Source organism: Pomacea canaliculata, linkage group LG6 (genome assembly GCF_003073045.1).
Source record: "Pomacea canaliculata isolate SZHN2017 linkage group LG6, ASM307304v1, whole genome shotgun sequence".
Lineage (NCBI taxonomy): Eukaryota > Metazoa > Mollusca > Gastropoda > Architaenioglossa > Ampullariidae > Pomacea > Pomacea canaliculata.
The window spans coordinates 9,507,328-9,525,866 of record NC_037595.1 but is presented as its reverse complement, the minus strand read 5'-3'; the positions used below and the strand labels follow the sequence as shown (position 1 = coordinate 9,525,866).

Genomic DNA, 18,539 nt, shown 5'->3' with positions numbered 1-18,539 from the left:
CTCCCTTTAAGATAATTGCACTACATTCAGACTGATTATATGTTGTACAACTTGTTGACCAGTTGAAATTCCCCTTTAGAAAATTCTCTTCTTTTACAAAATGTTTCCAAACTTTTTACATAACCATTCTTTTCCCAGTATACTAATCTTGCTTATATAACAGTCTCGTTAAATTAATGAATTACACGTCATAATCAGGGGATCACGTGACCGTCCTATCGTCAATAGCTTTTAAAAAAATTACTGTGTTGTACACTAGTGTGGTTGTTGCTACACGTACTTTATGCCCCAAAAAACCCTCCAGGTGTTTCCCGTGTATACCATGCTGCACCTATGTCAGCGACCGTTATTACGTCACCAGTCAGTGGCCAAGCATCAGGTGACACAACAAGGTGTGCCGAACTCTCACAATCTTGACCACGTCAGCTGAGGGAGGGATTTTTTTTTTATCAACCATCCATCTGCGAGGCTCCGTCACACCTGACAAATTTCCTCCATGATGACTCACCTGCTTTTCCCCATCAGAACCAGACGACCAAACTGTCCCGAAGCAGGGAGACAGGTGTGCAAACCTCCCCCTCCCTGGGTAGCGGGATGGCGCAGGGTCTGGTGGTTACCCACCAGCCTCCTAGAGACTGCAAGACTCAGAGCCTGTGTTGCGCTCGCTCTGCCCCACTGACTCCCAAGCCTCTGTGAAGTTGCCGCCGTGACGGAGACGCCCCGCTGTTGCTGCTGCTGCTGCTGGAGGAAGGTGGCGCCCGCTGCCAGAGCACAGCGCGCGTGCGAGAGGAGGAGAAAAGTACTCGGCAGCCGTGGCGGACGTCAGAAGCAGGAAGGAAAGGTGGAGAGTGGACACGCACGATCGAGGGAGCTGCGGAGGCTGCACTTAACGAGCATCGCTGCTGTTCACAGCATCACTACAACCGTCACCGCATCACCTGCATGCCTCGCTCTCGAAATGGACACAACACGAGGCGATGGACTGATGATGTGTTGTGATTCCTGTGTTTACAACAGGAGGCAAGGGAGGAGTGTAACGCCTTGATGCTGGGTCTCTCTCTCTCTCCAAGGTTCTCAGGCCCACCTGCCTACCTGTTCCACGTTGTGTCGGATATCTCTTACTTTTGTCTTCAAATACTTTTTCTCCGAAACCGAAAGTGGACTTTGAAAGTTCGTGAGTAGTTGTGGAAATTGGAGTAAGGGTGGCTAACCTCATGGCCCAGCAGTGTGGCCGGGGAGCGTGCTCACTCACGGGGATGCTATCGATATGAGATCAATCATGTCGGCAGGAGTGCAACAATGAAGCTGCCAGGTGACTGGGGAGTGTGAGCTGAGACCTTACCCAGGGTGTGAGGAGTTTCACTGGGAGTGTTTGTTGACCTCGTGTCGTCACCATGAAGTGGACGCTGGGGACGTTGCTGTGCGTGCTGGCGACACTACCTCACCCATCAGGTAAGTCAGCTTTGACATTTCCACCCATCTAACATTGTCTTTTTGCTCCTCTCGGCGATACTTTTGTCGTCTGCCAGGTCAGACACTCTGTTCATGTTCCGAGTGTCGACACGCATGACTACGTTCGGCATCCTTTCTGTGGAAGTGTTGCAGATGACATTTTCGTGTTCTGTTGTTTTCTTCTCCCCTTGTTAAAAATGTTGTTTGTTTATGCATGCAACGGGCTTTCAGCCCGCTGTCGGGTGGGAAAAGAAGCTGTATAAATAAACAACACACACATGTAAGTACACAGTAGGAGAATCACTGGCCGTCAGAACTGTGAACACGTGACCAGGTTTCACACTCCGAGAGAGGGAGGGGGAGGGAAAGAGAGGGAGAGAGAGGGTATTACACCTCCAGCAGCTAAGGCGAGATCACAACCAGAGGCCATACCGGCTCTGTAATACAGGTGCCAGTTGCAGCAAAGATAAGTGTACCCGAGATGAGACACCCCATTCTCACTGTATTGGTGACTAGCGCTTAACCCCATATGCACCACCAGACCTCTCCCCCCAACACACCAAGAGGGAAGTGAGATTCGAATCAGTGGCACCCGATTCTCACTGACAGGTGACACATCTCCTACCACTGCGCGCATTTTTCTTCCACTTTCACAGTCTCTCGTCGACTTTATCTCTTCTATTTTTCTTCCTCAGATGTCATGTTCCTTTTGTGTCCATGAGTACATCTCAGCTGTCAACCCTACTCTCTGTACATGGAGTAATATCTCAGACTTTGTTTCTTGAGTAAACGAGAGTCTTAGAGTTTTCTACTGTAACCGTTGTCGCCAGTTAGGACACGATCTACGTTTTTCTCCTGAAAAACTCGGTTTGCAAGGGCATGCATGGATCATGCGTACTGTGGTCAGGCTGACTACCTTGACGGACAGGTAAATGACGAGAGAGGTCGTCGATGACAGTCTGGCCAAAGTATGTACTAGATGACTTGGCTGAAGGGGTCAGAGATCAAGTGTGTCACGCTGTCAACTTTCAATTACGAGGACAAGCTGTCACGCGTACTTATCCTGCGCATCCTTTAGAAGCAATGAAAGTAGAAGATGAAAGGAGAAATTTACACATTCTCTACCTTCTGATCGGTCTTTTTGCTTTGCGCTTGGTCTCCACGTAAGCAATGATCACGTGACTAGTTGGACTGCTACACGTGACTGTGGCGAGAGTGCAAAGTTGAGCAAAGTAGCTTCTAAGGCAATTTTGTATAACAAACAGTGTAGAACAAGGGTATTAGACGATACTGTGTTGATATAGTAGGAGATATTGTGACTAACGGTCATAGGTCAGGACCCAGAGTCTTGCAGTCAGCAGCACTCGTGACCTTTTTCATGTCAGCATCAGTCTTTTGGCCGTTGGCAGCATCCATCGTGTCTTCTCTATCACTGATACTTCCGGCACCAGCGAAGGGATGAGAAGAAAAAGATAACATGTGGGATGTTATGAAAAATGAAACGTCTGGGCAGACAAGTGGGATTCATCTACCACACCGGGTGTCAGAAACATAATTTACTATACAGTCAGACAGGTCTACTGGTGTCCTCGAAATATCAAAGTAAAACAATTATTTAAAAAAAATAGGTGATGCAAGTGACAATATTACCTTCAAGGTGAGAAAGCAAGCGAGCTAGGGGACCTACACCGCCTTTAACTGTCTTTAACAAATCGTCGATGAACTTACTAACGATGAATTGTTAAAAATGGAGCTGGACTCACTCGTGTTTCACCTGTTCCACGTGCACGAGCACTTAGTACACATACCTCCCGCCACTCCATCCTGCCGCACGTGCCGAGACTGGCGCAGCAACAGCAACCAAAGGCTGCTACCCACCCACTTCCACCCGACCTTGTCAGGTGAGAGCGGCAGTGTAATTAAGAGAATGAAATATCGATAGGAGGAGAAAAACACAAACAGCTAAAGGACACGTGATCCGTTTTTCTGCTTCTGAACTCACATTGACATAGTCTCCCTCTCTCTACCCCTCTCCATCTTTTCCTCCTCGTCAAGTGTTTTGCAAGATTCCTGACTCGTGAAGGTCGGGTACGACTTTCCACCTTCACAACAATATATAATATATATTGACAATCCTTAATATTTATTACTGTGTATGTTGCTCCGACAGCTGTGTGTCAGTCAAGACATATATCATGGCCGTATATCTACTTGTCTATTTTGTTATGTGAATGCAATATCATAAAATACTCCGAGGCAGAAGCATCTCGGGTAAAGTGTCTGGGTTGAGTGATGGATGGATGGGTTGAGTGATGTATGGATGGGTTGCTGGACGTGTTGATGGGTTGATGGATGTGTTTGTGGACTGAGAAGGTGAAGGGATGGAATATAGCAGCAGCGGTCTGATCAAACAGTGGGGTTGACGAGGTCACACCGGTCTGGCCTCCAGTCATCAGAAGGAGATTATTTATGATCAGCTTTGTGTTTAATGCGTTTGTCTGCCTGTTTGTTTATCATATATTCTGCTTCTATGGTGTGTGTGTGCGTTTGTGTGCGCGTTCATGCGTGCGTGCGTGCGAACGCGCGCGGGTGTGTGGATCCACCCCACTGTATCTCAATTCTCAGCACATACCCGTTCACGCATACCAACAGATAAACACACTCACAGAACCAGAACACAGGTGGGCTGCTAGTGTCTGGCAGTGTTTACCAAACCACGTGCACGCGCCTGCCAGCTCGTGCGTGTTCTCAGGTAAAGGCCGGCGTGTTTAGCACCCAGGCCCAGGTAGCGATGCCGTCTGTTGATGGAAGGGTAGACCCCCGCCGGTCCATGTTTGCGTCAGTCGGGTGGATGAGGGGAAGACCTTGTCGGAGATAAAAGTCAAAGACTGAGAAAAGAAGTAAACTTTGACCCTGGTGGTGTAAGCAAATGTTGAGAGCAGATGCGGGGCTACATATAGAAGGGCGGTTAGCGGAGAAAGGGTGGGAGTGAGGTCTGGTAGGGGCAGAGAGAGAGACAAGGGAAGAGCGACTGAGAAAAAAACCCGAAAATTACAGCAAATAATACGTTGTATTGCAACAAAAGGATAATAACCATCTCAGCAATCGATCTCATCGCGTGATAAACTACCTGAAGAGTAGATGAGTATTTGAGACAACGTGTCTTCCTCCACAAAAGAGTCTGTAAACAGAGTCCTTCATAGATGATCGCCATCTTTTTCTCTCCCGTCCCCAACCCTCGGGCGCCGATGCCAGTTGATTACAACGACGCGGAGGTTAGTGGCGAGGGTTCAAGCGATTGTGTCTGGGGGAGAAGGAGGAGGAGGAGGAGGAGAAGGGGGTCATGCTCGCTGCCGGCAGCGGAGGACCCGGATGACAACATCAAGAGGCACTTTGTTAACTCGGTCGAGTCACGTGACCCTGAAGAGCCTGAGCACGCCGTTGACAGACTCTTGATACTTGATAGTGACAATGACTTTTATTTTTATGTGAATTTATGAGATGTAGCGCTTGTACGATCCACTCTTTTTTCTTTTTCTTTTTTTTTTTTTTTTTTTTTTGAGGCGTGGAGGTAGCGGAGGGCGTTGAGTTATTTATTCGATTTTTATCTCTACTCTCCTCGGGAACATTCATCTCTATGACAAGTACGATTGTGGTGATGGAGGAGAAAGGAGGGTCAGGTATTTTTCTTGGCGGCTGTTTCCTTCATCTCTCCTTCCCTTTGTTTTGCACCTCGTTGAATCCATTGTGCGTTACGGATTGTTATAAGCTGATGTAAAATTACATAGTCATGAAAATTACTGTTATATTGTTAAATATTATTGCCATTACTCACTTTGTTATATCACTCATATGGTATCATAACAACTACACAGTTGTATTGTATATGCTGGGGAAAGGTGAAGGACTAGTGGAATCGAAGGACTCGGCTGCTCCTCTATGTCGGATCTCGATGGCGCGTGTCAGGGGTCGGCATCATCTGCCGAAGGTTTCCGAGAGCTTTAAGCACGTGCTCTGTAGTCCATCCCCTTGCACGTCTTCTCAGCATCCACTTGTCCTTCTCTTCCTGAGCGCTTCGCCACGAGCGTGCGCGTGCAGGGACGTCAGCGGGACGTCAGCGGGTCATCAGAAACAGGTTTCATGTCTGTTTGTTGAGGGAACTGAGAGTCTGGATGGGGTGCGGCAGTGTTGTTGCTGTCTGGAAAGGCATTTTTCGCAGGCGTCAGCGGTAGGGACTGCAGGGAATGTGCAGCTACCTGTGTTCGTTGTCTTGTCCGCTTACCTGACTGTGTCTGTGAGTGTGTGTGTGTATGGAGTGCAGGAAGTATGTACCTTCCATGCATGAAAGCGTGTCCATAAATCTCAAAGTAAAGTTGTAAACACGCGAGAGAAAATTTTGTACAATCTAACCATGTGTGTGTGAGAGAGAGAGAGCACCTGGGAGATCGAGGAGATCAAAGACCTCCGATCCATGTACAGTTTACATGTAGTACTTACTTCTGAACACAAGCCGACTCTATGACAACAATGCTGGAGGCACATCGCGATCGTCGATAACAACAGCGCAGCAAACGTTAATCGCTTCGTTAACGACTTGCACACACAGACACCACGTCGCCGCCATGGCCTTTGTCACGAACATGCAGACTCCTCTTGTCTGTTGCATCCTCCCCCACACTGGTGTGTCTCTAGTTTATTCCTGCAGCCTGAAATAGCGACTGGAGGAGCCATAGCTACAGGATGTAAGGGATGTGTGGACATCAAACGAAGTTGTAATGTATAACAAAACACGCAGAGAGGGGTGAGTGGTAAGTGCGTGCCTGCGCGCGTGTGTATGTGTACCAGAGTGCATGTGTGTGACACACCGAAGGAGATAGAACGATAGAGAACGAAAAACAGTTTATGTGGGAGGGAGTTGGAAGGAGCAAACACTTTGAAAGAACAACCTACATATAAATGCGATGGGGTTTTGCCATTTTCCAAAATTAAAAAGTAATCTGTCGAGCTAACGTATCTGATTTTGAAACATATCGTACAGTTACACACACGCACACAAACAGAAGTTTCTTGTTTGTTGGTGATCGTCACACTGATAGCTTTACCCTTTTTTTTAGATAAAAGTTCGCGTTTTACATCCATGGCTCGTTTTTGCTAGCAGCCCGAAGAAAAGAGTACCAGTGGGAAAAGGGGTTGGAGAGCAAAGGGAAAAGGTCGAGGTGAACAAAAATGAAACGATATACTAGAAAATTGAGAAGCTTCCAAGGAACACGAGAAGAGGATGTGACGTCAGACAGCGCGAGAAGAGGATGTGACGTCAGACAGCGCGAGAAGAGGATGTGACGTCACACAGCGCGAGAGGAGTCACAAGAGACGAGGCGTGACCACGCTAGGAGTCGAGCTCTCAAAGACCGAACCTGGAATCAGGGGAACAGACTGTAATTAGCGGTCACACCCCAACCAGAACCAGAGAGAACTTTGCCAGAACCTAGCTTCAAACTGGCAACGACAGACGGTGCTGTAGCAGGGGAGATAAGTACAGCGACTTTGCTCCCCTGAAGAAATAATCAGAAGCAGTCATCCCACCACTCCTCCCCCGCACTTGTGGATTCCTCGCTGCCACAAGACTGTTTCCTGCTGAAACAAGACAGAGGGACTGGATTTGGAGACAGAATGTTAACTTGAAGGAGGATAACGGCGATGAAGAGCCATCAGCAGAGGAAGAGTTGTCGGACTCGTCGAGTATCATCTGAAGGGTGATGACTCAGTTTCGCTTTGTGGACCTAAGTAAATGTTATCTTGAGTGACGAGGCTGTTGTATCAGTCACAAACATCTACACTTTTCGAGCAGCGACATAAACACTTGTAGTTAAGTGTGACTGACAGGGATGCTAGCTTGATGAGAATGACAAATATTTGTCTACACGTGTTGACATGTGAGTCATCTGCAAACAAGTGTCTGTAACAGTAAACAAAGAAAATACCATCATGTGCGAATTACTCAGTATTGTCTCGTGCTAATGACAGTTCTGGTCTGTATACCTGACAGCACTGTGCAGTACATTTTATACAAGTCAAACATTAGAATTATTCGCCATGGCATAACTTCACGTGAGAGTGCCCTCCCTCTCAGCGCCATCTTGTAACATTCCACACACAACACGTAAGCTCCACTCCGGAAAGAAGAACTTTGACACGGCTTGTCTGGATAGGTTATAATTGCTGCCCGAGGTTGAGAACCTCATTCCTCCCTTGTTTATGAAGCCATGCATCCCAGCTCGCACTGCGCCCCGTCTATCGCCGCCTCGCCATGTTTATGCATAGTCCACATCTTTCTGATATTTCTTGAAAGCGGATTCCGAGAGTGCGCATGCTCAGTTCCTACCAAACTTCAAGCCCAGAAAACACAGACATTTGTAGTCTAAGTTTGCAGCAGACCGTTCGACTAAAAGAAACTTCGTTATTATCCGTTCAAACCGAAATAACTTACCCTGAACTCTTATTTTGCTTGAATGTGAGGTCAGGGCTGTCGTCTCCTCTCAGAAGGGAGGATGTACACATAAACAACCTTCGCCCACTGAGGGTCGTAACTCATGCCGTCCTATCCCAGTGTTTCCGTCTCTTTATCATTTCCCACTCCTCCACTCCTTCCCAACTATTACAGTCCTCCCAAGTCCCCGCCCCTTGTCCGCTCCTGAGGTGACCTATTGGATCCGACCAGGGGTCAGTTTGGTTGTCTGACTCAGCTACATGGAATCTGCAAGTACGCAAAGGACATAGAACAACTTCGAAGAAAAAACAAACAAAATAGAAAATCTTGACAATGTTCAAGCCTCATTTGTTTTTATCGTCTGTTGCCTAGTGATGGAGTTACAGTTGTGGTCGTTGTGGAGGCAACACGCCAGGGTGATTGCAGGCAATCTGTAACGAGCACTTCAATCATGTTTCAGTGACATTTTTTTTTTAAAGAGAAGTTGCCATTGGTGACTTTAGGATTGACATTTTATCTTGATCATGAAGTCAGCATTTCTTGGTTTGCGGATATTCAGGGTTGTGTTCCTTGTTTGCAAACTTCTGCATCCCACCCCTTTAAGGACAAAAGCAGGTTGGCCCCTGCTGCCCCACTGTCGCGATGCCGACAGCCAAGAAACCTAAATTTGGCACTCACATCGACTCTGTCATCTATTTCATCGTGATGGTTTGCTTATTCTTCCCCTGCATGCACGACAGGGAGCCATCTTACATCATGGCGCCTTGGCGGCGTCATTCGATTTTCTGACGGTTGGCAGTGAACTGCGCTCAGCGTGTGCGGCGGGTGCATATCAAGCTGCTCCTTACTTTTACACCCCTGCACACGCCATCCCCTACATGCTCCACACCATCTCTCCACTTTTCCACATTCCAATTTGCAGTCGATTTTTAATTACCGTAGATGTCTGGTCACATCCTGCAGATGAACTGGCTAACTGGCCGCCAAGGGGAGGGAACCCAGCATGCCAATGCTCATATCGTGGCGGGGTTATCTCAGTATTGGCCCGTAGACACGAGGAGACCAGGGACATGAGATATGATTATTACTCTGGGCCCGTGCCTGTGATATGCAGGGAGGAAAACAGGAGGGGGCGGCAACTCTGACAGGACTCGTAAGTCAGGGCCGGAAATTTCCTATTGGATGACGACGGCAACTGCCGAGGTCCCAGCACCGAGACGCCATCGAGGGCCGAAATGACGTTTCCATTCCGTGGTTATGTGGTTATGGGATAATTCGCTGCATTACAGGATAGTGTCCTGCAGTGTAGGGCCTCGGGACTGGCTGTCTGGCTGTGACAGATCTACTGTTATGGGCCCGGGTGGTCAATCTCGGGTATGCATGTGCGGGTACCGTTGGGCAAGGAAAGCACTGTAACACCCGATGATGTTTCCTGTCGGTGGTTCTTTTATCGGCTTCATCATCCTCATCATCTTTCATTCATCCATTCCTCCTGCATCCATCCTCCTGCATCCATCCTCCATCCACCTCCTCCTCATCATCAAAGCTCTCAAGCCCTCATGTTTCAGAAGCAGAAAAGCAGCTTCTTTAAATTCTAGAAGGACAGTCCTGTGACAACACCAGTGGACCTGTCTATGGTGTCTACACCAAGTGCTGCAACAACCTTGACGACGGCGTGCAGCCCACGTGTCGAGCGACTGTATAGCAACAAATATTGCTGCGCTCCATCCTTCCAGCACTCAACTTCACCCTTGACGACAGTAAAGTCTGATAATTTATCGTTTAGTCGCTTGACATTTACCGTCTCGCTCCGTGGTGCTAAGCGCAGCGATTACTTCTCCTGTTACACAGCGCATGCGCACGACTAGGGGGAGGGGTGTGGTGGAGGGGAGGGGGAAGTCAACTTCAGCAGCTGAGGTTACGGGGTGCTCAGGGTCTTATGCACCTTGAGAAGTAGATGATGATGATGATGATGATGAAAAAGTAGAAGAAAAAAAAAAAGAAAGTGAGAATGGTTTGGAATCCGAGCTGTGTTTATGTCTGATATGTCTTTGGAAGAATTCTGAGAGCTTCCGAAAATATAAAAAGAGCGGTTCATTTGAGAAATTCTTGCCGGCCATGTTGTCCAGGGAAAAAAAGAATGGGGGGGGGGAGAGCGAGTAGGTATCAGATCGTACTGACTGGAACATCAACACACAGACAGACGAACACACACCATGTATACAATTACCTCCGTGCTTGATGGCAAGCTTGGTGAATTGACTGATTAATTCTAACTCTGGTCAATGCCGCCATTAAGCTCAGACATGACGTCACCAGTCCCCACTGTGTTGCGTAATCACGATGTCCACCGACGTCATGACAACCCTTCCCGTTCATCCAAACAGGTGATCACGTGATCTTCTAGTATGTGGTTCTACGAGTCGCAATTAGAACTACCAGTATGTCGTAAAAAGACAGGAAAATGTACAGAAACAGGTGTGGACAGACATCTTGTCCTTCTAATCCAGTCTACAACAATGCTTCTATCATCGTCGCTTACCTAACATCGATTTTCATCGGCTCTTGTCGTATCCCATTCTTCAGTCTATACCTCGTGCCTTCTTTTCTCTCTGGTTTTATTCACCGAGACTCCTTTCACTTCCTTTGACAGACTGAGACAGCCACGGAAGTGCGTTTATGGCGCACAATGGAATTGTAAAATCTTTACGGAGAGTCGAGGAGCAGTTAAACCGGATTGGTTTTCCCAATTACCTTTGAAAACAGTTGCAGACGATATTTCTAGCGAGCTGCGGGATGCTAAGTCTTCTGAAAGCAACTTCCGACACTGCGCATGCCTGGGGTGAGCCGTGCACGTGAGTCTTTGAGTGTTCGTCACGTGATGCTGCTGGCGTCAGCTTGGGTTTTGTTGTTTGTTTACAATTTCCACCACGTTGTATGTTTCCTTGCTTTCCATCGCATAAACAAGCCAAAAGGAAACAAAAATAAACTGTTCAGCATTTCTGCAGATATTTTTATTTTTTCAGTTTTATGCGTTGTTTATTTAGGCTTGTCAATTAATTAACATGAATATTGGACGACTGTTCGTGATTCTGTTTATCCGATGTTTGTCGACGTTGAGCTTGCCGACTTTCTGAGTAGTTTGTTATTTTAAGCAATATTTTTTTTTTGCGAAGAAACACAGTAGTTTCTGTCCATTGCATAATGAAATGTTATTGAAAGATTAGCTGTGGGTGAGCAGATAGACGAAGCCATTCTCGGTATTCGTGTACGGACATAGATACCAAGGCAAGCCTGCACACACTGACGCCTGCATTCATAGATGTTCATATACATATGATCACACATAATCATGAACATGGAAGACCATGAACTCCAATGCATTTCTTGATATCAACACATCAACAGGACTCAAGCGATGCCCATAACGAGGCCAGTGTCATGTCTGGCAGCGGGAAATGGTTTCAGCTTACGTTACATACGCTGAGAATCGATCCGCAAAGTTTCAACATTTTCCTCCTTCTCTCTCTCACACACACAGATAATCGAAGACAGAGCCTAGCCTGCCATCTATGTTCAAGGATCCAACTGTGAGCTGGTAGTGATCCCAGCTCAGTGATAAATGCCGACGACTCATTAACAGGATCCTACAACGTCCGCTCGACGCCATGACATTTTTTTTGTTTTGTTTATAAAGACCCTCCTCCACTTACAACCCTCCACAATCAACCCCTCCCCATCAACCCCCTGCTCCGTTCTCGCGACTCGTGCACAAAACAGTCGGTAATGGCCGCAACGACGCGAAGCCAGTCTTTAACTGGCGCAACGCCAAATTATCTCCCCTGCATTAGGCACGTCGAACCATTTTTTCCCCCAGGATGACAATATCGCCTTAATAGTTACAGATCGCCGGCCTCTGCACGGTGGTACCATTATCATCTCCTCCATTTCCTCTACCAAGTTACCGTTCCCACTAGGGCACTAGGCTTCTCGCGAGATCAGAGTTATCTGGCCATTTTATCTTTACCTCCCCTTGCCCACCTGATCATCTCCCTTACGCACTATCTTGTCTGGTCAGGGTCACAGAGGGGGAAATCTATAGTTAATGTGTTTAAAGGGAATATGAGGTAGGCAGCTGTCGCATGATTTAAATAAAAACCGTTGAAGTCGGTTGGGGGAGCGGGTGGCTGCTGCACATCGGAGGCAGGTTAGACCGACATGGATGCTGGAGGGACTGTTGCAATAAGCTGGAGCGCATGGCGACCACACACGAAATAAAAAGTATCGGGTGGACAGGCGTGTTAGTGGGGTACCTCCTCGACATGAATTTCACATGACCGTTTTAAGTGACAGCTCGTGACGTAGTTGTGAGAGTTTAAGACTAGACCTCCACAGAGCGGCTGTCACGTGTTTCATTCAGCGATTGTAGACTAGTCCGGGACCTTTGAAGCAATCAGAATAATCGGATACAATCAATACTGGAGGTGATTAATAATGTGGAAAACACGACACTTCCGCAATCGCCAATGGAGGGCTTTACAGTTTAAAAATTCATGCAGGGGCCTGCGCATGCGTGTGCTTGAGCGGGTAGATAAAAGTGAGGACAAACGCACGAAAGAGAGACGGAGGGGAGAGGGGGAGGGGAGAAGAGAGAGAGAGAGAGGGGGAAGGCGGAGGCGGAGAAAGGAAAGGAGAGGTTTAACAAGAAAAATATCTTTTATGGAGGCCACTTGTTTATGCAACCTTGCGCGAAGCTTTTACCGCAAATGCACAGTTTTTATGTTTGTTCCTGAAGGTTCTTAGATTTTCTTTTTGTTTGCACAAGCTTTCAGGTAAGTGTGCGTGTTCCAGTTTACACGCAGTGTTTTGTTTTAGCCGAAACACGAGACGAAGCAGCTTAGGATCTTCTCACACAAAATGGAGCGGAGTCACGTGAACAGTTGGCTCTCAACTCCTGTTGACCTCTCGCGATATTTCCCGCACATTTTCATTGTTTTGAACCTTTTCTTTACACATACTGGTTCTTTGATATATACTTTTAAACCTTTATTGAAAACCGTCGACTAAATATTGCCGTAGTTTGCTACATCCCTTTCCTACTGCAATAGGGGAGCCATCATCATTTGATCTTCTCTCTACCGCCCCCATCTCGCCTCCCCCCGAGCTGTATTTTCTCAGTGATGTTTTGTTTTATCATCCTCCCGAGGGTCGTATAAGCAGCGAATGGAAGAAGAAAGTCAACAGTTCTTGTGCCATCTGTTTTCTTTCGTTTCATTTTTTTTAATCGTAAGAGAATCACTGTTTAAAAGCAAAGTTCGGAGCAACTAGAACATGATATTAATGTTGATACACCCGTACTTGGCTTTATTCAAGATGACATTAGTGAAAATCAGACTTGACCTAATGTTGTTTATATGACATCAACGCTAATAGAACTCGATTTATTCAAGATCCCACCCCGGTAAACACCAGGCCATGTGGGTATTAAGAATGGTTACAATAGTCGTATATGACTATCGCCATCTCCAGGGTATCCGCCTTCAGACATCTCGACCACCTAATCTTTTTGCAGCACCCCCCTTTCCATTCCACACCCTCCTTATTGTGGTTACCCCACCGCTGGCACCCTGCACCCGGTGTAGAGGTTGTCTGGATCTTGTGTTTTCGGAAGGGACTATATTCTGGTTGGCCGACTCGCTGCAAAATCTGCGAGCATGGAAAGGGTCAACGACTGTGACCTGCAAACACCCGAAATGTCTGGCGAGGTGGCGCGGAGGGGTGGCTGCTGAACGCTGCATTAAGCAAGGAAAGCGTTCTTTTCTCCACGTGAAAGCTTTTTTACAAACAGTCTCGGAGAAATTTTTGATATGCACGCGGCACAGAAAAGAAGACATTCATCCCTAATTTTTCTTTTTTTGCAATGAGTGATGGGGCGGTTTAGAATTGGGAAACGAGTTAAAATCCGCATGCCTAGTAGCTTTATGAACATTCTCCTCTCCTACATTCTCTCTCTCCCGAGCCAGCAACTATAGCACAAAACAAATAAACAAATCCCAAAGTTAGAGGAAGAAAAAAAAACCAGCATGCCCGAGACGAGAGTTGAACCCAGGACAGCCAACCCCACACTGTATTGGTGACAGACATTGCGCCACCTGGCTCCCCGTGTCTGTGTGGACAAGATCCAGTAAAACTATGCACGATCGAACACGTGCAATGACAAGAAGATCCATACAAATCTTCCTGGTCGAGAAGGTCCATAGATAACTTGCACTTTCTTCAAAAGAAAAAAAAAATAAATTTTTGCGCAATCTCTCACAACGACGCAGATTCTCGCTCCTCGTCGCTCCAATAACCCCAAATGCCAAGCTGCAGCTCGATGGCAGGATTTCTGTCCTCTTTTTGCCACGTGTTTATTTAGCACGCAGAAATGGCTTCCTTCTGCCAGTCTGCATGTCGATGATGACTAAAGATTTCTGTTGCCGTCTGCCAGACGCCGGTGTCTCCACAGTTTGATGTGTCGATAACGGCCTTCGCCTAATTTTATTTTTGTCCCTCTGGATTTTTTTTTAAAGTTTTGATGTTATGAATGATGTATGACTGCTCAGAATTTGTTCTGTCGTACTTTCGAGTTTGTGGCTGTCTCCCTGGCCTTCCATCGGGCCATCCAGCCATACGTCTTCCTGTTTTTCGATCTGTTGTCTTTCGTCTCGCAGCTAGTATGTTTATTTGTGTGTATGCGTGCGTGTATAAACATATCAGTTATGTCAACTCCGTCTCTCCGGGATAAAGAAAAAAAAAGTCTGGGAGATTTTTTTACCTGGAAAACAGAGAGGCTGTCGATGCTGTACAGGTAACGCCCACGTATATGAAACGACACAAACCGGTTTGCTTGGTTTCCCTGCGACCGGTAACAGGTACAAACATTTCTTCTCAACGCTGACTGAAGAGGCTTCTTCCTCCTTCGTGTTCATCCATGTCGGTCTCTTCCTTTTCTCACTGACGAAAGGGAGTGAATTAAACAGTTTCCTTCCAGTGACCTTTCACCCTCCTTATTGTAATATAATACAAGATTAACCTGAGCAAACATTTTGTATGTGTGTTTAAGTAACGGATATCAAATTGTGAATAATTATTTTAGTGGAGTCGTGATTAGGACTACAAACTATCATGACGAAATTTCCTGACGGGTTCCCGATGAAATTTAACATGATGTTCAAAGACGAACATACAGATAAATACGAAAAAAACAAATGTAGAACATAAACCATCACAGATATATATTTAGATAGATTAGAAAACTGCTTGTGCTGGACTAAGTCTTTGAAACAAGTTTTTATTTTGAAAAGTCATCCCAGTCCTTGCTGCAGGTCCTATGCTGACTGCCCTGTGTTGCTACACCAGCTGCCGTTACAGTCCAGATAAACAAAAAGTTTATTTGACTTAGAGTGGTGGGGAAAAAATGTGGAAAAAAGTTCCTTTGGTGCTAATCTGGAGAACCGTGTTGCAGCCTGACTACAGGCGGAGCGGAACGTAGCGGCTTGCGAAACGAAGTTCAGGGCGGCACCGGCAGACGGTTATAGCTGCTGTTACTATTAATATACACACCGGCTTTTTTTTTTTGAAGCTTGGAAGTTATTTTCAACAGCTCAAACATGCAGAATGAGTTCAGCTGTAAGGTCACCCATCACCACCACCATCTCCCATTTCTTCCACACTTTCCTCCCATGTCCATAAAGTAATGAAGAAGAAAATTAAAATCTTCTCATTCTGCCATCAACTTTAGCTCGTCACTGGTAGCGGCTCTGCTGGATGCCAGGACGGAAGGAACCGTAAGTTTTTTACCATCGAACAGAAGATTGTGTGTTGAGGCTTTGCCAACGTCCGTAACTGCTAAAACCATCCCCGTCCACTCGCCAGGTAGTTCAGGGAGGATCAAGGGCAGGGGTCCTCCTTCCTAAAATCGTGTCCTTGTCACGATGAACCACTCACCTTCCCTAACCTAGTTAGTCTATGTGTTTGACCATTGCATCATTAATTTCAACCTTCACTCACAGATGACAAAGCGGATGTTTAAGACTTTATGTCTATCAATTTTCGGTGCAACAAGCATCTGCATCTGAGCATCCCGATGTCGTCCTCTTATCCACTTCGTCATCGCTGACAGTCCAAGCTGGACACAGCCGGCGGCGAGCTGTTTGCGACGTTTAGAGGACGTAAAGAGTCGCCGTAGCGGTAGTCGATCGCCGTACCTGACCTTTCCAGTTCTTGTATTAATAAACCCTCGGGCTCGGACTATCAGCTTTCTGGACACGTGCACGCCAGACACCGCGCTAATCACACACGAGCCTGACAACAGCTTCATTTGGTCATTCCTTCCTGCAGGCTGGGTGTGTGTGTGTGCGCATGCGTGCGTTTGAAGTGGGGTATGGGGGGAATAGTTTACCTTAAAATAAAGGAAAAAGGTAGTTGTTGACACAGTCTGGATATTTCCACAGCAACTGTGCTCACGTGGAGTTGGGTTTTCAGATCGGAACCACGTGACTACCCACCGGGTTGAAATCTTCGCGTAGGCGCAGCCTACAATGGCGGCGTGGGCCGGCAGCACCTGGAAAAACACCTTGATTCATGTTGTCCAGAACAACTCTCGGGAGAAGATCGTTGATAGGGAGTCTCAAAGATGACTGAAATAAAAGAGTGAGACTGATTGTCGCACTTGTAAATGGACTACCCTGTTCGGTAACTTTTCTTTTAAAAGTCTACTGATTTCAGTCTCTGACAGACATGATGATCCTCGTAATTATATGCTTCAATAATGTTCTGTTTCTGTGAGTAGCACCGTAACCTTTAACAGGACCAGCGCTAGACGGGGGACAAGAGCGAACGCTGGTAGCGTTCTGCAGTATGGCGTACCTCGAGGTTTTTGTGGATTAGACCTAGAGAAGGCTGCTACACTTTAAGAAAACTTAATATAAAGCTAAATGCAAGAGATGCTTTTTGAATTTTGAACTATCGTCGATGGAGAAGTGTTTTCTTTTCGATTTTAGCTGTCACGTGATAGTGTTATTTGTATGAGGGAGCGTGACAACCGAGAATTGACTCATTGAGGCTTGGGGTGTCAGCCTACAGTGCAGCTGCTTCGTAAGTTTTTAATTTCTAGAGAATACGGGTGCGGGAGGTAGATCCTGTGAACAGAGTCATTTGCATACCACGGCAGACCACGTGTGCCACACCACGCACACCGCTTCTCACTCCAGGACGTGCGGTCCGATATCGCAGCAGCTCGATCCTAGTCGCCCCATCATGGTGATGATCGGCTTCCAAGGTTCAGATTTCATTTCATGAACGATTTTTGTCTTCATATTTCCTTGTCCCTCCAGGTGCAGCTCCTTTTTCCGCTATGTAGCCTTCACTGCTGGCTTGATTTACCTCCCTTTATTACAGCATTAGAAGATAAACGTACAAGCATGACGTCATGCCTCGCCAGACCTTCTTTGCTACTACGTCACGCCATGTGTTGCCTAGCCGTATCACGTGACCTCACACCACGTCACACGGCACCACAATTCGCTACATTATACCATAATGAGCTTAGCTGTATGGCATCTCGCCCACTCGCTTGTACTTTTATGATACTGAGCTCTGATTATCTCCCCTCCCACCTCACTGGCCACCCACTGCAGCGGAAGAAGGAGGAACCCAGGCTTGTCCGCTCCGCTACATGCGGTTACGAAAATGCTCCAAAAAGACCTTTTCATGAGATGTGATCCCCGCAAGCTGCTGTACATATCGCTGGGGGTGAAAAGATGCTTTTCAGCACCTCTCGTTTCATCTCGCTCTCGATGGGCCTTTTAACTCCTTATTAATTTTGATTGATCGACGATCGGACCTCGAAAAGCCGTTCGTATGCCACGTATTCCTTGTTCCACCCCCTCCACTCCTCCTGTTTGTGCACCGATTTCGTAGTCTGAGAGCTTGACAAGGTCCCGGAAAGCTTTTTCGACGTCATCCAGCGCGCATGCGTGCTTTTTTCGAGTTCCGGGACGAAACGTCACCTGACAAGAGGCTAAGCAGCAAGTGTGGGGAGGTGGGAGGGGGAGGGAAATCCTTGTTGATGCCAAAAGTTGTAATAAGTTCGCCGTCTGAGCCTCTGCGAGAGAGTAATCTCCCTTTCTCTGGGCCTGACTATGTGACGTCCCCCCAGACTGGGGCAGGGGCACATCACCCCATCACCCCATCCACCACAGTAATATCTGTTTGTGTCTGCAATCTCCACTTCATCTCTCATAAATTTCGTATGTCTCAGTCCCCCTTTTTTTCAAACTGAATAGACGTTGACGTACCACGTGACATGTATGAGCTAGCAGGGAATTAACTCGGCTATGACAAGGTTGTGCGTTACGCACGTGCTTTGTGAATTTTTCTCTCCTGTTTGCGCGTATGTGAGCCTGTTGGAGTTGTTTTGTTTGTTTTCTTTTAATTCAGTCTAGTGATCTTATTTTCTGTCGCTGATTAGAGAGTTGTTTGTTACACGAGAACACGCGAACGAGACACAAGAGATAGGAGGCGGGGAGAAAGAGAGAAATTACAATCCAGTGCACTG

General features: G+C 46.8%; 1 protein-coding gene across 1 annotated transcript in view; it reads left to right on the top strand.

Moving 5' to 3' along the window:
- Nucleotides 1–597: 597 nt before the first annotated feature.
- The window catches only part of LOC112566040, a 36,678-nt gene continuing 18,736 nt past the window's right edge, over nucleotides 598–18,539 (top strand). The window contains exon 1 of the mRNA XM_025241966.1: nucleotides 598–1,452. Coding sequence (XP_025097751.1) covers nucleotides 1,395–1,452 — 58 coding nt within the window. The 5' untranslated portion in view covers nucleotides 598–1,394. The remainder of the gene's footprint in view (nucleotides 1,453–18,539) is intronic.